The sequence below is a fragment of the Ursus arctos genome, unplaced genomic scaffold (assembly GCF_023065955.2).
Source record: "Ursus arctos isolate Adak ecotype North America unplaced genomic scaffold, UrsArc2.0 scaffold_37, whole genome shotgun sequence".
Taxonomy (NCBI): Eukaryota; Metazoa; Chordata; class Mammalia; order Carnivora; family Ursidae; genus Ursus; species Ursus arctos.
This window is the reverse complement of record NW_026623053.1, coordinates 4800761-4824697: the sequence shown is the minus strand read 5'-3', so window position 1 is coordinate 4824697 and position 23937 is coordinate 4800761. Positions and strand designations below refer to the sequence as shown.

The following is a 23937-nucleotide window of genomic DNA, read 5'->3' as shown; positions in this document are numbered from 1 at the left end:
TAATCTCATAACACATATGGGGATGGAACTTAAAACCCCGAGATCAAGAGTTTCGGTGCTACTGACTCATCCAGCCGGGCAATCCTAGTTTACATTGTTTATTGAAATGTCAGGAAAATTCTTATTATATACTCTTTTGAATTAAGTACATATTGACATGCATTTATATTTCTAGAGCTTTGAAAAAAATTTTATTTTAAACAACAAAATAAAAAATTCATTTAAACCAAGAATATATAATTAATATATAAGGAAATGTATTAATATTTTGGTCATAGCTCATTCATACAATATACTGATAAGGAGATAATAATTTAAAGATCTAAGAGCGTCTGGCTGGTGCAGTTGGCTAGCAGCTGACTATTGGTTTCACTCAGGTCACAATCTTAAGGTGGTGAGATCAGCCCCCGTCTGGCTCAGAGTAGGCCTCAGAAGACTTTCTCCCTCTGCACCCCCCACCCCCACTCTCTCTCACTCTATCTCTCAATCTCCCTAGCTCTTTATGTTAAATAAATAAATCTCAAAATATATTTTAAAAATAAAGAGGATTGCAACAATATTAGCAAAGGTGGCAGTGGAATAGAGACATTGCTTTTTCTATTATTCCTTGAAAAAATTTATTTACTCCCATGCATTCTCCCAACTCCATGATTTGTGGCTCTCTGCGAGAGGTTGCAAAAGAGGAGTTAGAGGAATCTATAGGATTTCCCTCCAAGTGTCACCTATCGATCTCTATAATATCAGTGCAAGAGCATTTTCTCTCACCATATTTCCTGGGTACTGAAAACAATCTCACTTGAGTTTCTACTGTCAGAAAGCCAACTGACCTATTTACCTGGCCAAGACATGACCCTCTTCCTCCATTCTGTTTCTGCCCCCACCCCTTCATGTTGAATATCAGCCTGTGTCTGCCACCTGATTCACTAGAAAAGAAAGCAGGCCAGAGGTCCCCGGACTCTCTTTTCCTTGCTCGGGTACATGTGTTCCTCCTCCTTTCTTCCCTTCCCCTCTTTCTCTACTAAAACCTGGTTTGGGGCTGAAGCTGTCCCGTCACCTCTCCTGCTATATTCTGTCAGGAAGACACCTGGCAGACGGCATCTTCTCAGACACACCGTGTGTCTCTAAAAGTGTCATAGACACAGCAACACCCACCACAGTGCTATGAACAACTTGTGGGGCTGAACGTTCACTGCAAGGATGAGCAAGAGACCCCTTCACTGTTACGTGGATTTACCTTGAAATCACTTACGCCCTGGCTGAGGGACTCTTGGCATCAAACTGTCCTCAGTGTCACTAAGGAACAGCTGGGGTTGGGGATGTGACTTCTGGTTCCTATACTCTAGTCGTTTGTATGATTTTTCTATCAACCAGACACTGAGGGACAAACAACAGACTGAGCTGGAACCAGAGTGGCTCAGTCAGAGACGCTCAGCCTCCAGGCCCCTGTTCTGCTCAGAGTTTGCGCTCAGCTCCCCCTGCAGTCCCCGTCACTGTGTCTCTCATGACACAGTAGTACACAGCGGAATCTGACACTTGCACTGACCCTTTCTCCAGGTGGAAAGATTTGGATTTACTGTCCAAGGTGGCTTCAAAACCTTTGTTGATTTTTTTCTCCTGGTCCCTTGAGGAACTGAGAAGGAGCTGTAGACCTTCACCAGAATACTGGACATACCAGAAAAGAGTGGGATACCCAGTTGTGGTATCGGTACAGTTTATAGTGAGGGAAGCCTCTTCTGAGAGGGTCACTTGGCCTTCCGTCTGGGTCAATGAGTCTCCATGGATATGTCCTGGGGAAAGAGAAAAGAGACCTGTGTCACCTTGGGCATAAAGCTCTTGGATAAAATTATAGTTAAAAGTTTTCTGACACGATGGAAGAAAGAATCCAAATTTTAAAGATCTTACTTACCAACCATTAAGAGTACCACAGTCACGAAGCCTAGAGAACACTTCATCTCTGCAGTGTCACCTAAGTAATATTCTTCATTCTTACCATGAAGAAACCTTGGAGTGACAGAGAAATGATCAGTGCAAGCCCACATTTCACACAGAAAATGTGATTGTGGCAGGAAGCTGCGCCCCCTGGTGAACGGGGACTGAAGTGCGTGCGTGTTGGCCAGAATCCTCCCCAAGTCAGCCATGTGTTTCATCCCTGACTTCATGAGGCACATGTCAGTCTTCAGGTGCCCTTGGAAGTCTAACAAGAGCAATCCTGCCCTCTCAGGTCCATTTTGTTCTTAAGACATTACCTGATATGGAAGTTCTTTAACACAGCATCCCAGGGCCTTTCTATAGCTGGAGGATAACAATCTTCTAAAGCATCTTAGTACAATATTCTACAATATTCTCACGTGTCCATGTGGGCCAGTGTATAACCCACTGACTGCCAGGAAATGGGCCAAGTTGAATACGGAAAAAGTAATAGGAATTCAAGTCATTGCTGAGTGATTCTGGCACTGTATCCCAATATTTAGAATTATGACTGTCATTTTTTAGCTATTCTCTGAATAATTTTTACATTAAACAAAAAAATGAACAAACGTCCTTTAATTGATATACCATAGTATTTCCTTGTTCCTAAATTATTAGCAATTGCAAGAAATACTGTTTTTTAATAAAGCTTTCAGAAGAAATGTCACACTATTTTATAGGCAAACACTTATTAGTCAAATATTCTTGATTTTCAGAATCATTAAAAGGTGAAAAACAGGAATTTGAGACACCAAACATGAAGTGAAGTTGTCAAATACCCATAGAATGATCTGAGGTTCTTATGCTCTCATTGTTTTATTGACTCCTACATAAGGTGACTAGTGTATAAGAATCAGGCAGCAAGTACTAATGCTATACTCTTTACAGGTTTTAGTCTCAAAGGTGTTTTCTATTACCATCCATCTGTCACATTTTGTTGCCAAACATTAATCAAACATTTTTCACACAAGGTAAGAAATCAGGATTATGAGAATAAAGCTCTGGAGAGGGACACATCTTCTGTAAAGCCCTGTAACGGTTACCTCTAGACACATATGGAAATGGCCAAGGCTGTTTTCTGGAGGCAGATCTCTCCACAGATTCATGTCAAGGAGTTTCATGAGTCCAGAGCCAACATGGCAACGCTTACCCAGATGCAGAGTGAAGTAAGAGACTCAGGCCTGGATACTGTTTGGGTTCACGTATCCCTTCCCTTTCCCTCCACCTTCCAAATCACATTGTCAGAACCTGCCTCAAAGTTATGCTAGAAAGGAATTTGGGACAAGCCACTACAAAATTCTATTCAGATATACAGGGACAATGCTAAACAGGTTGGGATGATGCCAGCTGAAAATAAACAGTATAGCTCATGATGCAGAAAGCAATTATCTACAATTAAAAAAAAACTAACATGGTTTCAGGCCAATGAAATCCTACAGGAGAAATATTTTCTATTTTGTGTCACACAAGAAGACTTGCACAACATTTAGGGAAGATAGTTCATGGTAAATTTAGATATTTAATAGCTTTATTGATACATAAATTACATAACAATAAACTGCACCAAATTAAAGTGAGCAATTCTACAAGATTTGACATATACATACGTCATATATAAATAAATAAATAAATAAATAAATATATATATATATATATATATATATAGCCATCACCACAATGGAGATAATGAACATATGCATCGCCCCCCAAAGTTTCATCATGTCTTTTTGTAATCCTCTCAACCCTCTCCCACCCCTATTTCCAGACAACACTTCTGTCATGAATTAGTTTGTATACTTTATACTTTTGTATAAATGGAATCATATGCACTCTTTAGTCTGGCATCTTCTCAACCTAATTATTTTTAAATTTTTCATGGTTATAATTATCAGGGCTTTTGTTCAGTTGCTGTATAGTATCGCATAATGTGCCTATAAAATAATTTGTCTATTCACCTCTTGATAACCATATGGGTTAGTCTCAGTGGAGCTTTTACAAATAAAGCTGCTGTGAACATTTGTGTATAATATTTTTATCGACATATGCTTTCATTTCTTTTGGGTCCACATCTGGGAGTAGAATGGCTGGATCATATGGTAGGTGTACACTTGACTTTGTTAAACCAATTTGTTCTAGTAGCTGTTTTGTAGATTCCCTCGCATTTTCTGCTCAGACTATTATGCTGCTATTATTAAAGGTAAATTCACTTCTTCTTTTCCAAAATGTATGGCTTTTGTTTCACCTCTACATCAATATTAACTCCAAGTGCTGAGAGCCAAAACTCGTCCCTTATTTCTGAAACTAAGGAGAAAGCATTTAGGCTTTCACCATCAAGTATGACATTTGATGTAGGTCTTTTGTTAGCCCTTTTTTAAGCTGAGGAAGTTCCCTTCCATTCTGTCTAATTTGGCGGAAGTTTTAATCAGGAATGGACCTGGATTTTGTCAAATGCTTTCTCTGTACCTATTGAGATACCCCCCTACACGGCTCATCTCTTACTTGTCAATCTTTTGGATATATTATTGATAAATTGTCATAATAAAATACCAAAGAAGATATCACTTCCCATTTTACAAATAATGAAACAAAGATCAAAAGTATCAAGAAAGTTCATGGCAGAGCTAATAGATTACAACACAGCTGGATGATAGCAAAAGCCTGGTCCCTGTTTTTGTTACTATAGATGGTTGTCCGAGAAAAACTGAAAGAGAGGCTAGAGGGTAGCAAACTGACTTCTTCTCAAGTTTTGAAATACTTTAAGACAGTCTTTTACAGGTACTTTCTTTATGCAAATAGAACTACTAAAGAAGAATTAAATAATTGGAGGTTTGGATCTTACCAAAATAAGAAGGAAAACATATTATAATGGATGCCCAAACTGCTATTCAGGAGCTGACCACTGGATAGTGGCTTCGCCATTCCACCCAGACCAATTATTAGGCCACCGATTGAAGCAATGCACTGTAGCAAGAGAGACAAACTCTTCTAGGGTTTTCCGATTCACCCATATACTGGAGCTCTATTCATGACAAGTAATCACTCTCTTTCTCTGGTCCTTGAAACTCGCTTGTGAAAACAAAGTCTAAGAGCGTAGTTGTTTCAATTAACTACTACAAAGGTTTCCAAAAATTTTGGAATAGAATTACCTTATGATCCAGCAATCCACTTCTGATATATACTCAAAAATGGAAAGAATTTGGCTATATTCCCACAATATTGAGATGTTTATGAATTCCTATTTCCACCAAAAGGCAAAAGCAACCCAAAAGTCCATCCACAGATAGATATGGATAAACAAAATGTGCTATGTGCATACACTGGAATATTATTCAACCTTACAAAGGAAATAAACTCTGTCACATGCTGCAACATGGATGAACCCTGAGGACATTATGCCAAACAGAATGTCACAAAATGACCAATACTGCAGAATTCCACTTCTACGAGGTATCTAAAGTAGTCATACTCATGGAAAGAGAAAGCAGAATGGTAGTTCCCAAGGAAAGGAAGGATGGAATAATGAGAGTTATTGTTTAGTGAGTACAAATACTCAGTTTTTCAAGATGAACAGAATACTAGAAATGGATGGTGGTGGTGATTGAACAACAGTGTTAATGTATTTTATACCAGGGAATTGTACACTTAAAAATTGTTAAAATGGTAAATTGAATATTAAAATGGTAAGATTTTGTAATTAAAACGTTTTAAGAGATTCTTGTTAAGATCTCTACTCTACACATCTGCCTTCCAAGCAAATATAAGAGGATGATACAATGCAAGACCAATTATCGACCATCCATTACCGTCTGAATTTTAAGGCACTGCGGGAATGGGGTTAGAGGTGGAAGAAGAAAAAATGGAGAAAATGAGGATATTGGAGTATGGAACTTCGAACAAACAAAGAGTGCTGGAAGTGTGCAAACTGAGCCACGTGTTTGCAAAAAATACCTTGGAAGGGGGCACCTGGGTGGCTCAGTTGGTTCAGCAGCTGCCTTCAGCTCAAGTTATGATCCTGGAGTCCCAGGATCAAGCCCCGCATTGGGATCCCTGCTGAGCGGGGAGTTGGCTTCTCCCTCTGCCTCTCCCCCTGTCCCTGCTCTGTTTCTTTCTCAAATAAATAAAAATCTTACAAAAAAATACCTTTGATGGAGTGTTGATGTGAAGGACAGGAACCAATAAAGGGGAAAATTCACACTCTGCTTCTTCACCCCGTCCCCCTAAGAGCCCCTATGATCATTTGTGGAAAGACTGGCGGGAAGCAGGTAAACCCATAGTACACAGACTGCGCACATCTCTGCTAGAGGTATTAATAAGATGCAATGAACACTAGTATGAACTACGTCAAAGAGCAGGTCTCTTAGAAACTTAATGTCAGTATGATGACTCACAGCAAACAAACCTAATTACACTAAATCATTAAATGATATAAAATGGTATGATATAAAACAAAAAAAGGAAAACCACAGAGACATTTCACCGCCTTCCTTAGTCTAACAATGCCTGTAACATAATATATGCTCAATAAATATTTACTGAACAAATAGATCTGAAAAAATACGACAATTCACACACATTATTGCTACTTTTTGAGTCAAATGTTTCTAAATTTCCTTAGCCTATCATTCTAGCTGAATCTAATTGCAAAATGGCAAACCGTTTATTGTGACTATTCTAGTCTTCAATAAACAATTTCACACAAATTTTCATGGATGAGGAAGTGTTTGATGCACGATAACCCTTACCTGGAGAGGTAATTTCTTAGAGGGAGGCTTTCTCTCTAAGCCTGTACCTGTGCCACTTCCTGTCTGGGATGGCAATGCCCCCCTCAGGCCCAATAGCAGGGAGGGGCATCAGGAAGAGCCCTGGGTTTGGGTACACCTCCCTCCATCACGCCGCTCACTGTGGCCTTACTCAGTGCACAGAAATACACTGCGGAGTCCTCCAGCTCTGAAGCTGACATGACAAGTTGGATGGATTTTCTTGTCTTCTGGAAATTCAGTGAGTAGCGACCATCAGTGGCATTTTGCTGGCTGTAAGAATCCTGACGAATCAGGAAAATCATCGCCCCACTGCTGGGCTGCTTGTACCACAGTAGACTGTAACTCGGGTCACGTGTACTAAGTGTGCATTCCAGAGCGACAGCCCCCTTCTCCTGCACTAACATCGCCGGTTGGGCTTGAGTTACCTTCTGGGCAATACTGGATCCTGAAGGAAAAAAAAACCATAGAATCAGAGACTTCGGGAATATGTGATGTGGCACAAAGACTTCCATTTTACACACTGTCGTCCCTCCTTCCCAAGGTATCCACAAGATCCTGACTATCCCTCATGATTTTAGGTCATAGAGGAGGCACACTCCCACAGGGACCGTCTTACCTAGCCACACGGAAGCCACGAGCACCCTCAGAAGCCTGGAGAGAAACATGTTTGAGTTCTCCCACTAGACTGAAATTGTCTTCTTCTTCTCCTTCTTCTTCATCAATTTCGGGGCTTGGCACAGTGAGGGGAGCCTGACAGGGTGAGAGAAGGATTGCTGGGTATGTGCTGCTGTGGCCCTGGAACACGAAGCAGGGGTTTCCTGGTGGAGCAAGTGTGTGGGTGATGTCATAGTTCTCTCTGTTCCAGCTGAGAGTCTCAGTACCCAAAATTGTTTACAGAATTATCACTTTCATATTTCTACCTTCCATACTTTCATGTTTGGCATATAATGTTTTAGAATTAGAAAAATCATAAATACTACTTTTGCAACACAATATTTAAGTGCCCATCTATAATAGGGACTGTAATGTTGGTCTAATGGGTTATTTATAGGAGAGGAGTCTCAATAGTAAATGGAGAGTTCCTTAAAACCTCAATTTGAAAATAAACCGTTACTGACTCCATTCAAGAATCCATTAAACAACAGTCATCCAACAAAGTGTTCTGACCTGTCTGCGTCATCTTGATCCTAACAGCCTTATATATGCTTTTAACATCTAACACATTAGCTTCCACCTACAGACAAACAACAGCACAAACGCTATCCTGGAAGGTCTGTGTCAAAGACCAGGGGACTGGCCCGTGGCAGGTTTGAGTGCAGGCAGCAGGTGTCTGGGAAGCAGTGTGTGCTTGCCGCGCAGAAGTACACAGCTGAGTCTTCAGGCTGCGTGTCTGCGATGTGCAGGGACAGATGTCTGGCCGTCCTGTTCAGTAAGACAGTGAGCCTTTGGTCTTCTTTTGTGGTCATGCTGGAACGAATGTATATAAGGAGCCGGGGACCTTTTCCAAGCTCTTGCTTGTACCAAGGGAAGTACTCTGAACGACTGTCTGAATAGCTGCAGTTGATGACAGAGCTGCGTCCCTGCCGCACACTCAGGGTAGAAGGCCGCTGCTCCACAGTCTCTCCTCGGCTGAACCCTGTGCAGAAAGAAAATGTCAGAGAAAGGAGAAGAGATTCCAGGTTCCTACGCTTCTGAATGCTCTTTTCTACACTAATGGGAGGAAACAGAGTAAAGCCAGTCTTGACTTCTGAAGGCTGTGCACTAATATCCTCCGTGTCCCATACTTGTCAACTCACAGCTCAGCTGCAGCCACGAGAACACGATTAAAGCTCCCCTGGATGTCCTCATGGCTCCTCCCCGTTAGACCAGCTTCAGAACTGCAGCCTCCAGTCAGCTCATCTCCTGCTCTTGTCAGGCCGCCCCTTTCTCTAACAGAGGACTTTTCCACGTTGTTCACCAGCCAATGAGAAAAAGGCCCTGCTCCTGCCACAGTCTAGTGCACCAGATGCATGAAAACAATCCCTCCACGTGTTCTGCGTTGGCGCAGGCGCACTTCCGTCTGTGGTCACAGCGCTACTGATCTCACCGGGGAAATGCGCTTCTCTCCTGTGCCTCTGTGCAGCAAGGCGGCAGTCAGTCAAGCAAATTATATGTTAGATCAGGGATGGAGTGCACAGTGAGAATGTGGAGGTCAAGATTTATACCTCTGTGCACCACTGAGTCACTGATAGTAAGCTGGAAAGAGGTAGATGCTATCGCTGTTTATTCCGTGATGGGCCTGGTGCACATGTCTGAAATCAGGAAGGAATCAAGATTTACTCCCTTCAGCAAAGAAAATAGAAAACCTTCTCTTTCTGCCAAATCTACCGTCCTCAATTGTCTTTATGGAGAGAAACTATTTCTAAAAGGAACATGGAAGCCAAGGATTAGAGTAAGAGAGAGAGCATCAGTTGATATTTCAAATGTCTCTTACCTCAGACTCTGCTCCTCCTACTTGGTCTTGCCCATGACCTTGCTATTTTATTTCCAGAGGACTGACAATACCAACAGTCAAAATGTGGAATCTTCCCTCAGTTAAGATGATTGTGACAAAAAAGTAAAGGACCAAATCTCGATGACAAGAGAGCAAGGGAGTAACTTCCATCAGTTAATACTATGTCAACAAAGGCAACTTTTGACCCAAATTTGAATAAGTTGCACAGAGAAATCTGACATGATTTAAGAAATCTTTTCGAATGTTGTGTGTCTTATATAATGCGAAGTATTGAAAGACAGAGTAGAAATTCTGAGGAAACATCAAGATGCAAACTCAGAAAATATAACCGTTTATAACTTTATACTTGAGGTGATTACATTTTCTCCAATCAAAATGGACAACATGTCCTCCAGTGCAATTACTGACTCGTGGCCCCAGGACGATTTCCTCTTCAGTGTTACCATCTATCCTGTCACGCTTCCCACTTCCTGGTAACACTGCTTCACGTTCCATACTCCATCAGATTTCTCCTAAACGCCACTACAGTGTTCTCTCCCTGATGCTCATTGATAAAGTTCTCCAGTCCTTGAGTTTCCAGAATTATCTCTCTCTGCCAAAACCTCTTTCTCATTCACATTAATTTCTGGAAATTTCTGATGACCTCTGTGAGAATGAATCCAGGGAAGGATAAATATTGCATGTGTTCCAGGAATGGTACCAGCAGGAACCTGGCCCTAAAGAACTATCAGGTGAAAAGGTTCCTGGGAAGGAAGACGACCTCATTTCCAAAAGTGGAAGCCCCTGTCCTGTGATTCCTACTCATGGATCCTCTGAATTGACAAAGAATTAACAAATCTTCCTTCCACCTCTCCCACCCTGAAAGATTTAAAGGCAGCTATGGTGAAGAACATCAACTCAATATATAAACATATGTGAATATATGAAATTGTTTTTATGAAAGGAAAACGTCTTAATTCGGGGAAATTTCCTTTCTCTCACCCATTCCTTATTAAATAAAAATTCTCAAACTCTTCTCTGGGCAAATTCCCCTCTTCTCCAAGATAGATACTTAGGCCAATGTTTGCGCTTTTGAGGCGTGACACTCAGAACTGAATGTAGGGGACTGAATGTGACCATTCATATGAATAATGCTCTTCCATGTATTACCTGTTGCAAAGATGAGGCCATCCATTGGACAAAGTTCCCAGCTCCCTGATTGTTTCATAGAATATTTTCTACTTATGAGGGTTTCAAGGGAATGGGGTGGGGTAATGGGCTAGCCCAGTGATGGGTATTAAGGAAGGCACATACTGCAAGGAGCACTGGGTGTTATACGCAAACAATGAATCGTGGAACACTACATCAAAAACTAATGATGTACTGTATGGTGACTAATAGATCATAATAAAATAAAAATGAATAAAATAAAATAACAAAAAAGTGAAAAAAATAAAGTGAGTTGCTTGTAGACAAAAAATGAAACAATAGGAATGCCGGGGTGGCTCAGATGGTTAAGCATCTGCCTTTCCTCAGGTCATGATCCCAGGGTCCTGGGATCGAGTCCCACATTGGCTCCTTGCTCAGTGGGGAGTCTGCTTCTCCCTCTGCCTGCTGCTCCCCTGCTTGTACTCCTGCTCTCTCTCTCTGGAAATAAATAAATAAATAAAATCTTTTATAAATAAAATAAAATAAAATAAAAGATAAAACAGCCTAATTTCTTTCTGGGTTCTGGCTTTCTCCTTGAAACCTTACTTTGGAGTTTCAAAATTTCCAACCACAGATATCTATACAATTTGTGAGATCATTTCAAAATGAAAATCTGGGATCTTTATACAAAAACCAGGAAAAGGTGTCATCAGGTAATGTTTCTAGGGGAGCCATTTATCTAAAATGCTTTCACTCTTCATACATATTAGTTTCATGTCTCTGAATTTAATTTTTGAAAGACTTTCTTCTTTTCAACCATCTCATCCAGGTTCTAATAAAACCGAGGCAGACGTACTGAGGCTTCTGGTGCTCCTCGTGCCCCCACACAGGTATCGCCTCTGCTATTGTCAAACCCCCACCCCGGACACATTCCATGGTGAAGGAGCCTATGCTGCCACATCAGGTCGCCCAAAGCCCGCAGGTCTCCTGGGGCTCACGCCTGTGTTGTACATTCTGTGGGTGTGAACGAATGTAAGTACGCATCCACCGCTGTCGTGTCGGAGATGTGGGCTCACTGCCCTGACCGTGCTCCGTGCTCTTCATCCCTGCTGCTCCGCTCAACCGTTGGCAACCACAATGTTTTACTCCTTCCAGAGTTTTGCCTTTTCCAGAATGTCATAGGATCTGAATCATACCCTATGTAGATGGGCTGTTTTCACTTAGTAAAATGCATACAACGTTCCCCTATCTCTTCATGGCCTCATACATCGTTTCTTTTTTGCGTTGAATCATATTCCATTTTGGATGGACCATCATTTATGTATTCATTCACTTATTGAGGGATATGCTGCTAACTTCCAAATTTGGCAATTACGAATAAAACTGCTATAAATCACCTCTGTACAAGTGTGTGTGGACATAAGTTTTCAACCCCTTTGGGTAAATACTCAGGAAACCACTGCTGGATCGGACTGTAAGAGTTTGTTTAGTTGTACAAGAAACTGCCAAACAGCTTTATTGAAACATCCACGGAAACACTTTCCTTCTGTAGTAATTTCCCGACAATATTTACTACGCCCTTTGCTGACGTCGAAGCCCCAGTTAGTCCAAAGCAGGCACAGACCCCAGGTGGCCCTGCCCGCTGCTCAGCGCACACACCACCTGCCGTGACCCAGACCCCGAGCCTGCCTGCGCTCCTGCCTGTGTCCTGCTGCCCCACGCATCTCTCTGCTCAGGCACTTGCTCCTCCCTTCATGGGAATCCCTTAGAAAGGACAAGGACAAAGAAAGATAAAATTACTATGAATTTCAAGACAGTGAGGGCCCAGCATTAAACCAAGGTCAGGCTTCCTTGGGAGAGCGGGGGGCTGTGTAACTGCCCAGGTCCCATGCTCAAGAAGCTGGCTGCTCCCAGCTTTGGGAGTCTGCCCTTTATCTCCCTCTGAATTTTCAGAGACCCCATCTTTCCTGTCAATGCCCTTTCATCAACATAACAACCAGAGCAGGCTGGGATTCCCTTGTGCTGGAAACCTTACACATGCAAGTTTCAACTTTGGGTTTGGGGTCAGAAGTCTTTGTTTCTGGATACAACAGAGATGGGGATCATTTAGGGTAATCCTGGAAGCTCTCTGCTCCCTTTTCCAAACTAGGAATGATGTTACATAATCATGAGTCGTAGATTCACTCAAAATGCAAGGAAGGGCAATGGATTTTCATGGAACAGAGTGAAAATTTCCATGAGCTCTTCTCCACAAGGTGCTATTTAGAAATGACTTAAACGGACACTTCTGGCAGTGATATGTACGTATTGTACAAACTGAGCAATAGAAATCCTTAAGATTTTGTCATTCTAAGTGTCTTCTTCCTCAGGTGCTCAGAGGATAAGCTCTCATGTCCCCCTAGAGTCACTAACTTTGGAATAATATGAGCTCATCTAAGGCACTTACGCTCTAAAATCCTGACTTATTCTTACATGAAATGAAAGTACTATTTACAGGGTATTACCTTGCTGAAATAAAAGGTATATGTAATTGAATAAGTAGAGTGCTTGACCCTCAATAAAATCATGTTTTTAAAAGATTTTATTTATTTATTTGACAGAGAGAGACAGCCAGCGAGAGAGGGAACACAAGCAGGGGGAGTGGGATAGGAAGAAGCAGGCTCCCAGCAGAGGAGCCCGATGTGGGGCTCGATCCCAGAATGCCAGGATCACGCCCTGAGCTGAAGAAAGAAGCTTAGTGACTGAGCCACCCAGGCGCCCCTAAAATTATTTCGTTATATTTTTATTTCCAAGAGGAAAAAGATGAATACAGACTGGAAAAAACATTACACATATACTCATTACTATCCTTTGATAGTAGAACCATCTATAGGTAACTAAAAAATTTAGTCATCTCTTTCTTTTCTTCATTATCATCTATTTTTTTTGAGTCTTTTCTATTTGAGTAATTTACATATAATTTATATGCTAGCTGCCAGAAGGTCTGCTTTCCCAGGGCAGTAGATAGGGGCATCTCTATCACTTGCTCCAAAGTGTCCATGGTAGAGAAAAATAAGGGCAAGAAAAGCAAGTGAAATGAGAACCCTGATGGGTCTCATTTTGGAGGGAAAAGGTGCTGTAACATAGATCTGAAAATCTGAAAAGGAGCCAAGGCTGCTGTGGGTGCAGATGCCCCAGGGAGGGGCCGAGGCGCAGGTGCAGCTGCAGTTGGCGTGCAGGCCCCAGATCAGCAGGCAGCACTGTGTCTCCGCGGCGCACAGGTAGGAGGCGGCGTCTTCCAGCTGGGAGCCCGCGATGTGGAGGGTGCTGGACCGTTCCCTCGTGTTCAGTGTGCAGTTGAACCTTCCGCTCTGCTTCGTGCCCGAAGCCACGTAAATCAGCCGGGTGAGGCCGCCGCCCCCGGGTTTCTGTCGGAACCACTGCACACTCTGCACTGAGCTAGAAAAATTGCACTTCAGAGCAGCGCGGACTCCCTCCTGGAGGCTCAGGGCTGAAGGGCTCTGCTCCACCTCCAGCCCTCTCACCCCTGCGTGGAAAGAGAAGAACAAACACAAGTCAAGTCTCCAGGGGGTCACTGATGCAGATTTCAAACTTGTAAAATGTCCGGAGACACACCCCTGGGGCTGTAGTACTGTCTAGGAGCTCAGTGTCAGCTCCCCCCACCACTGCAGGCTGCGGACCGCTCCCCAGCCCCGTCTGGACGCTCCCACTCACAGCAAACCTGGACCCACAGGAGCCCCAGCAGAGCTCCCCAGTGGCTCTTCATATTTCTTCTTTGGGGCTGAATTACCCACATCCTCAGTCTGCAGAGTGTAAAGTCCTCGGTCTAGAGAAATTGTGTTCTTACACTCAATGGGTTCCCACAGAACCTTTGCACCAATCACACCTCTGCTTTGTGATTCGTGGAATTCGAGACCTCACCCACAGTGACCCAGGTGCACTGCATAGGAATCTCTCCAAAATTGTGCTTGCTAACAGGGCAGGGAGGGATAGGCAATATTTCCAGTATAGGAGGATAAGAGGGCTTTACCTTAGAACACTTTATGTAAGAAATTTGTGGCACGGTGTGGGAGGAAAGGTGAATGATATTTCTAGTAGAGTCAGGGCCTAAAAGGGGTTACAAAGAACCTTGAAGACACATAGGGAAGAGTGACACCATTCCCAAAATTGCATAGTTTGAAGACAATGTGACAATTCAATTATATAAAAACACCAATAAAGGAAAACTATCTGATAGCATGCATTGTGTATTGCAGAAGTAACTACAACTTCTTGAAATCAAGAGAGTTCTAGAAACCAAGACAGACAGTCACCATCTGCATAGAAAATGATTCCAACCAGAAGTTGGTTGGTGAAAAATAGGTTGTCTGCATAATGTCCTCTCTGATTTCATTTCTACCTCTCCACCTCTCCAGTGCAACTGGTGGACACCCTGCTTGCCCACAGAGCTGAGTCTGACTGGGCCACTCGTTGCTGCTCAACGTCAATATTGTCCTCTTCCTTTCCTTCTATTTTTGTTCCTTATTTTTTCCCCTCTTCTTCTCTTCATTCTTGTTCTCTCCACTCTCAGCAGAGATGTATGAAAAGGTAAGATATCTGGGATATTGAAATAATTTCAAGGCCAGTAAGTTTGGGCGATTTTATTCATAACAATTGACAACAGATAATGGGATGTTCTCTGTTGAGTTTCCATGGTCACAATACCCAGAAATAATCCTGTCCTGGTTATCTGTGAAGAATTATGCGCATAATGGATTTCTAGAGATATGGCCTCCAGATGTCTGAAGTTGCTATGCCATGGCAGAACTCAAAACCTGAGATGCACTTACACAATCCCTGTCCCCCCTCTCCACCTACCTTTGCTATCTGTAATTGGACAGGCTCACATGAGTTCTGTTCTCTAACTGTTCACCCTGGGCCCTCAGAAAGTCTTTGTTTCTTGTAAAGCCTAGAGTGCCCCCTGGAGGATTGAAGCAGTCAGCAAAGACCCCTTCAGACCAAGCAATTCAGCAGACCCAGATCCCCAGCCCTTTTCATTCCAAGCTTCCTGATGAAGGAAATGCAGATGGTCAGAAAAGAAGACACCTGCTTGGATTGAATGGGGATTACAAGTGAACCTAATCCTACTTTTAAAATGGAACTTCTAGGAAATTATATCAGAAAATAATTAAGTAATTCTCATCTTGTGCTATTTATTTGATTTCTTTACCTTAGTTCAAAGGAAATCCGCAATCCTTGAGCTTTTCTTTTCAATGGGATGTTTTACTATCTGTTCAGAATATGTAAACGAGTAATGGAATATTAATCAGCCATAAAAAAGAACAAAATCTTGCCATTTGCAATGACATGAATGGAGCTAGAGAGTATAATGCTGAGGGAAATAAGTCAGTCAGAGAAAGACAAATACCATGCGATGTCACTCATGTGGAAGTTAAAAAACAAACCGAAGAAGAAGAAAAAATGATAGAGAGAGATAAAGGAAGAAACAGACTCTTAATTAAACAGAACACACTGATGGTTAGTAGGAAGAGGTTTGGGGGATGGGTTCATTGGTGAGGGAATGAAGGACTGTCCTTGTCCTGATGAGCCCCGGGTGATCTGTGGAAGGGCTGAATCACTCTATTGTATACCTGAAACTACTATAACACTGTTTGTTAACTAACTGGAAATAAAATTGAAAGGATAAACAAACAAATAAAATATATAAAAGTGGAAAACGTACCAGTGTACAGTCTACATGTAAGTTACATGATTTAATAGAGTCAAAGAGTAAGACCCTAAGAGGAGTGGAAACTAAAAACATATGACCCCAGAGGAGGGAGAAATAAGTATAGTTTGTGTCATTGGACAAAATCTTATCAAGAAGGTAAATATTATCTCCTTTTCCTTTTTTTTTTTTTTTGGTGATAAGAATAAAGGAGAATATGGATAAATCTTTATGATGACTTTTATGCCTTTTATTACTTTTAACAATAGAAATTTGTGAATATATGAATTATTAAAAGTAATAAAACATTACCTACAGAGGAAAAGCCCTTTTACTACGACTCCCAATTCTGACTCTTTCGTCACTTACTACCCTATTTCTTTGTTCATCTTCACAATTTGGAGTTTGACGTTTCAGATGTTTTATTGAATTTGGATCAAAAGGAAATATATAGTATTTTATTTAGACTTTATTATAATACAAATATGTATTCAGGGTATACCTTTCTGTGACTTCCTTTATCAACACAATAGTAAATCTTATACGTCTTACTCTATGAACCTATATGCATCATTGTTCCATTATATTCCATACTGTGGATATACTCCCATTAATACATCCTTTCCTCTAGTGATTAAAAGTCAAGATGATTTATTTAATCCAGGAAATACTACATTACAATAAACCTTATTAAATATTCCTCCCATGAGCACATGTTTTTCTAGAACAGAGACTAGGAAGAACGGAAGGAATAAACCATGAGGATAACAGGTGAAAATTACTCTAGTCGGAGGGGAGTCAGGGCCAAAGGGTTGAGGAAGAATGGAGAGAATTCATGTTCTGATTATCTGTGGGCAGTTTTTCCTTTTTCTATTACTTTTCTTAATGCACATTGCAAATGTAATTTATCCACTCATTTAAGGTACTGTTCCTGACAATTTGTCCTGATACAGAAATAGTGTGCGGTTTGCACCATCTCACTTGAGTTTTACTGTCAGAAAGCCAACTGACCTATTTAACCGGCCAGGACATGACCTACTTCCTCAAAGTTGTTTCTGCCCCCACTCCTTCATGTTGAATATTAGCCTGTGTCTGCCACCTGATTCACTAGAAAAGAAAGCAGGGCAGAGTCCCCAAACTCTCTTTTCCTTGCTCTGGTACATGTGTTTCTCCTCCTTTCTTCCCTTCCCTTCTTTCTCTACTGAAACCTGGTTTGGGGCTGAAGCTCTCCCGTCACCTCTCCTGCCACACTCTGTCAGGAAGACACTGGACATCACCTTCTCAGACACACCGTGTGTCTCTAAAAGTGTCACAGACACAGCAACACCCACCAGGCTGCCCTGAACATCTTGTGGGGCTGGACGTTCACTGCAGGGATGAGAATAGACCCCTTCATTGTTAGTGGTTTTACCTTGAAATCAATTATGCCCTGGCTGAGGGACTCTTGGCATCAAACTGTCCTCAGTTTCGCTAAGGAACAGCTGGTGTTGGTGATGATACTTCCGGTTTCTGTGCTCTAGTCATTTGTATGATTTTTGTTATCATGCAGACACTGAGGGACAGACAACCACAGACTGAGCTGGAACCACAGTGGGTCAGTCAGAGACACTCAGCATCCAGGCCCCTGTTCTGCTCAGAGTTTGTGCTCAGCTCCCCCTGCAGTCCCCGTCACTGTGTCACTCACCGCACAGTAGTACACAGCTGAATCTGATGCTTGCACTGAGCCTTTCTCCAAGTGGAAGGATTTGGAATCTTTGGCATAGGTGGCTTCAAATCCTTTGTTGCTTCCCTTCTCCTTGTCCCTCAAGGCTTTCAGGAGGAGCTGTGGACCTTCTCCCGGATACTGCACATACCAGAAAAGAGCGAGAGAACCTGGCACTGAGTAAGTACAGTTCAAAGTCAAGGAAGCTTCTTCTGAGAGGGTCACTTGGCCTTCCGTCTGGGTCACTGAGTCTCCATGGGTTTGTCCTGAGGAAAGAGAAAAGAGACCTGTGTCACCTTGGGCATAAAGCTCTTGGATAGCGTTAGAGTTAAAGATTTTGCAGACACAATGGAAGAAAGAATCCCAAGTTTTAAGAGGCATTTTACTCACCAAGGATTAAGAGTGCCACAGTCACGAAGCCTGGAGAACACTTCATCTCTGCAGTGTCACCTAAATAATGCTCTTCATTCTTACCACGAAGAAACCTTGGAGTGACAGAGAAATGATCAGTGCAAGCCCACATTTCACACAGGAAATGTGATTGAGGTAGGAAGCTGCGCCCCCTGGGGGACGGGGACTGATGTGCATGCCTGTTGGCCAAGTGTTTCATCCCTGACTTCATGAGGCACATGTCAGTCTTCAGGTGCCCTTGGAAGTCTGAACAACAGCAGTCCTGTCCTCTCAGATCTATTTGTTCTTAAGACTCTACCTGATATGGAAGTTCATTAACACAGCATCCCACGGCGTTTCCGTAGCTGGAGGTAACAATCTTCTAAGCATCTTACTACAGTGCTTCACATTCTCATGCGTCCATGTGGGCCAGCCTGTAACCCAATATTTAGAACCATGACTGTCATTTTTTAAGTACTAACTAAATACTTTTAAATTAAACAAAAATAATGAACAAATGGCCTTTAATTGAATTACCCTATTTACTTGTTCCTAAATTATTAGCAATTGCAAGAAATACTACTTTTTAAGAAAAGCATTCAGAAGAAGTCACACTATTTGATAATCAAACATTGTAATAGTCAAATATTTCTGATTTTTAGAATAATTAAAAAGTGAAATATAAGAATTATAGACAGAAGAAACATCATACATGGTGTCACTGAAACCCTACAGATGATCTGAGATTCTTATGTTCTCACAGTTTTATTGACTCCAACATAAGGTGACTAGAATATGTGAATTAGTCACCAATACTAATCCTATCCTCCTAACAGGTTTAGCCTAAAGGATGCTTTCTATTACCATCCATCTGACACATTTTGTTGTCAAATATTAATCAAGTAACTTTTCCCAAAAGGTAAGAAATCAGGATTTTCATGAAAAAGTTCTGGAGAGGGACTCATCTTCCGTAAAGCCCTGTAAACATTTACTCTAGACACATAAGGAAGCTTAGCTCAGCTGTTTCCTGGAGTCGATTCCCCACACATTCAGGTCGAGGAACATCAGGAGTCCAGAGCCAATGTGGGAAAGGTTTTCCAGGTGCAGAGTGAAGTAAGAAATTCAGGCCTGGATACTGTTTTGGTTCATGCACCCCTTCACTTCCCCTTCGTCTTCCAAATCACATTGTCAGAACCTGCCTCATCATTACGCTAGAAAGCAATTTTGGACAAGCCACTACAAATGTCTATTCAGATATGCAGGAACAATGGGAAATAGGCTGTGATAATGCTGGTTGAAAATAAACAGATTAGCACATGGATGAAAAAAGTTCTTATGCATAACTTTAAAAAAAGATAATTTCAGGCCAATGAAAGCCAACAGGAGAAGTAGTTTGCATTTGATGTCACACAAGAAGACTTGCATGTCATTGAGGGAAGATACTGCATAGTAAATTTGGATATTTAACCCTTTATTAATACATAATTTACATAACCATAAACTGCACACAATTAAACAATTCTGTATGATTTGACGTATATAGGTATTTGTGAAGCCATCACCACAATTGAGATAATGAACATATGCATCACCACAAAAGTTCCCTCACATTTCTTTGTAATCCTTCTCTCAACCCTCACCGCCCCCATTTCAGAGAACCCTTCTGTGAATTAGTTTGTATATTTTATACTTTTGTATAAATGGACTCCTATGTGCTCTTTTGTCTGGTTTCTTCTCAGCATAGTTACTTTCCAAACCTTCCATAGTCTTAATTATCAAAACTTCGTTTCTTTTTGCTGCTATGTAGAATCCCGTCACGTGCCTATGAACCAATGTGTTTATTCACCTGCCACTACCCTAAGGATTAGTCCCAGTGGGGCTGTTACAAATAAAGCTGCTATGAACATTTGTGTACAAGATTTTTATAGACATACGCTTTCATTTCTATTGGATCGATTTCTGGGAGTGGAATATGGTAGGTGCACATTTGACTTTGTTAGACCAATTTGTTCTAGTAGCTGTTTTGTAGATTCCCCTGGGTTTTCTGCTCAATTATGCTGGCTGTTAATAAAGGTAAGTTCACTTCACCCTTTCCAAACTGTATGGCTTTTGTTTCTTTTACGTGCCATATTGCATTGGCTGGAACCTCTACATCAATATTAACTACAAGTGCTGAGAGCCGAAACTCTTCCCTTATTTCTGAAATGAAGCAGAAAGCATTTAAGATTTCATCATCAACTATGACACTTGATGTAGGTTTTTGAGTGAGCCCCCTTTTCCTTAAGGAAATTCCCTTCAATTCCTTCTTTGCTAGGAGATTCTCTCAGGAATGGATCTGGGTTTTGTCAAATGCTTTTTTGTACCTATTGAGATACCCTCCTAAATTGCTCATCTGCTATTCTCAATCACTTTGGACACATTATTGATAAATTCTCACAACAAAAGATTAAAGAAGATAGCACTCTCCTATTTTACAAATACTAAAGGAAGGTCAAAAGTATCAAGAACTTGATGACAGAGCTAAGACTTTTGAACACAGAGCTGGATGAGGGCAAAAACATGTTCCTTGTTTTTGCCACTAAAGATTGATGATCGAGAAAATTTGAGAGAGAGCCTGGAGGGTAGCAGAATGACTTCTTCCAAAGCCTTCGAAATATTTTAAGACACTCTTTAACAGGTTCTTTATTATACAAGTGGAACTAAGAAAGAGATTTAAATGTGTGCAGGTTTGGCCCCTTTCCCAAAATTGGAAGGAAAATATATTACGATACCCAAACTGCTATTCAGGAGCTGACCACTGGGTATCGGCTTCACCATTCCAACCAGACCAATTAGTGACCCCTGATCTATGCAATGCGCTGTAGCAAAAGTGACAAACTCTTCTAGGATTTTGTGATTCAGTGATATTGGAGTTCCGTTCATAACTAGTGATCACTCTGTTCCTTGAAACTTGCTTGTGGTAACCCAGTCTATAGCATAGTTGTTCAAGTTCACAAGTATAAATGTTTCTCAAAAATTTAGAAATAGAATTGCCTTACTACCCAGCAGTCCACTTGTGGAATATACTCAAAAATGGAAGGAATTTGTCTATATACCAAAAATATTGAGATGTTGATGAATTCCTGTTTCTACCAAAAGGTGGAAGCAACCCAAAAGTCCATCAACAAATAGGAATGGATAAACAAAATGGGATAGGACAGTATCCAACTTTGAAAAGCAAAGAAATTCAATCACATGCTGAAACAAGGAAGAACCCCGAGGACACTACGTCAAACGAAATGTCACAAAATGACCAATATTGTATCATTGACTTTTACGAGTTATCTAAAGTAGTTAAACTCATGGAAAGAGAAAGCAGAATGGCAGTTTCCAGGGATGGAGGGATGAAGAAATGGAAAGTTACTGTTTAATGAGTACAAATACTCAGTTTTTGAGATGAAAAGAATTCTAGAAATCGATGGTGTTGCTGGTTGAGGAACAGCATAAATGTATTTAATGGTACTGAACTATACACACAAAAAATGTTAAAATGGTAAAAATGAATGTTAAAATGGTAAAATCTGTAATTAAAAAAAAATTTGAGGAGGGGCACCAGGGTGGCTCAGTCAGTTAAGCATCTGCCTTCTGCTCAGGTCATGATCCCAGGGGCCTCATATTCAGCCTGGTGTCAGGCTCCCTGCTCAACATGGAGTCAGCTTCTCCCTCTCCCTCTGCCCTTCCCCCTTCCTCCCTCTGCCCTCTCTCACTCTCAAATAAATAAATAAAAACTTTAACAAAAATTATGGGGAGATTCTTGTTAAGATGTCTACTCTACACATCTGCCTTCCAAGCAAATATATGAGGATGATACAATACAAGACCAATTATTGACCACCCATTACCATCTGAATTTTAAGGCACTGTGGGAATGCGATTAGAGGTGGAAGGAAAGAAACGGAGAGAATGAGGATTTTGGAGTGTGGAACATTAAACAAACAAGAGTGCTGGGAAGTGTGCAAACTGAACCATGTATTGGCAAGAAGCGATTTTTAAAGGTGTGCTGAAGTCAAGGGCAGGAACAAAGAGGAAAATTCACACTCTGCACCTTCACAGTGTCCCCCAAGAGCCCCTAGCTATGAGCATTTGTGGATAAGACAGGTGGGAAGCAGGGAAACGGCCAGTATGCAGACTGAGCACATCTACGCTGGAGGCATTAGTAAGAAGGAATGAACCCTAGTACAAGCTGCATCACAGAGCAGACCCCTAGAAACTAAATGCCAGTACAGATGACTCTGGGAAACAAACAGGGTTTCAGAGGGGAGGGGCATGGGGGGATGCGTTAGCCGGGTGAGGGGTATTCAGGAGAGTATGTACTGCATGGAGCACTGGGTGTTATATGCAAACAATGAATCATGGAACGTTACATCAGAAACTAATGATGTACTGTATGGTGACTAACATAACATAATAAAAAAAAAGATGTCACATGATCATCACTGTATTTCAGCAAAAACAAACACAAAAGCAAACCAAAAAAAAAGAGAGAGAGAGACTCTCAGCACCCAGTCTGGCTTCGCAGGATGGAGAGAAGGCCCTGAAGTTGGTGCTCTGCGGTCCCAGGCAGTAGGAGACAGACACGCCCACCGCGTGAAGGTGTGAAGCCTGACCCTGTCTGGATCTGAGCTACGGGCTCCCTGCGCACTCCGGCTAAACCCTTGCTGCTTCCACTGTGTCTGTGCTCCTCTAAATAGGATCGAGCGTTCAAACCTGTAGCAACGGCACCCTCTGTCTCTCTTTAACTGACTTAAGAAGAAATGAACTGATAACATAGACACAGGCTTCCTTCCAACCCCATTGTCAGGCCGGCAGGAAATGGGCCAATCAGGAGTCACGTTGCTTCTGTGGCGCGGGAGCTGGGGGTACAAGGAGCGAGAGAATTGAGCCCATGGTCCTGTTGGGCTGCTGGCCTGATCTCCTTTGTTCTGTGTAATGAACTGAACTTATTTACCATTGGGGTGTCATGGAGACTAGCTCACTACACTAAGTATTCTCTGTGCTCTATTCATCCCTCCTGCTCCCCTCAACCCTTGACAACCACAGTCTTTTATTCCTGCTGGAGTTTTGCCTTCTCCAGAATGTCATAGAATCTGAATCATACCGTCTGTAGCCTTTTCAGATGGGCTGTTTTCACTTAGTAAAATGCATATAAGTTTCCCCTTTCTCTTCATGGCTTTATAGAGCTCTTCTCTTTTTAGCAGCAAATCATATTCCCATGTTTGGATATATCACTATTTATTTAATCATTCGCTTATTGAAAAACATGCAACTTACCTCAAGGTTTTGGCAATTATGAATAAAGCTGCTATAAAACATCTGTGTGTGTGGACATAAGTTTTCAACACCTTTGGGTAAATACTCAGGAAGCCACTGCTGGATCGGACTGTAAGAGTATGTTTAGTTGTATAAGAAACTGCCAAACAGCTTTATTGAAACATCCGCGGAAACACTTTCCTTCTGTAGTAATTTCCCTACAATATTTACTAAGCCCTTTGCTGACATCAAAGCCCCAGCTAGTCCAAAGCAGCCACAGACCCCAGGTGGCCCTGCCCACTGCTCAGCACACATGCCGCCTGCCCTGAACCAGACCCCAAGCCTGTGAGCGCTCCTGCCTGTGTCCTCCTGCCTCACGTGTCTCTCTGCTCAGGCACTTGCTCCTCCCACTCACGGGACTCCCTTAGAAAGGACAAGGACAAAGATAAAATTACTATGAATTTCAAGATAGTGAGGGCCCAGCATTAAACCAAGGGCA

At 41.8% G+C, this 23937-nt stretch overlaps 4 gene segments (V, D, J or C); all 4 read right to left on the bottom strand.

Moving 5' to 3' along the window:
- Positions 1-1452: 1452 nt before the first annotated feature.
- On the bottom strand, positions 1453-7393 carry LOC113249378 (T cell receptor alpha variable 14/delta variable 4-like). The segment is given in 3 exon segments: positions 1453-1787; positions 6880-7173; positions 7345-7393. Coding segments are annotated over 3 exon segments (678 nt in total).
- A 594-nt stretch (positions 7394-7987) lies between these two features.
- Positions 7988-8613, bottom strand: LOC125283584 (T cell receptor alpha variable 13-1-like). The segment is given in 2 exon segments: positions 7988-8364; positions 8525-8613. Coding segments are annotated over 2 exon segments (429 nt in total).
- Positions 8614-13310: 4697 nt separating this feature from the next.
- Positions 13311-14116, bottom strand: LOC125283589 (T cell receptor alpha variable 22-like). The segment is given in 2 exon segments: positions 13311-13876; positions 14065-14116. Coding segments are annotated over 2 exon segments (618 nt in total).
- Positions 14117-17690: 3574 nt separating this feature from the next.
- Positions 17691-18225, bottom strand: LOC113249051 (T cell receptor alpha variable 9-2-like). The segment is given in 2 exon segments: positions 17691-18025; positions 18150-18225. Coding segments are annotated over 2 exon segments (381 nt in total).
- Positions 18226-23937: the final 5712 nt, after the last annotated feature.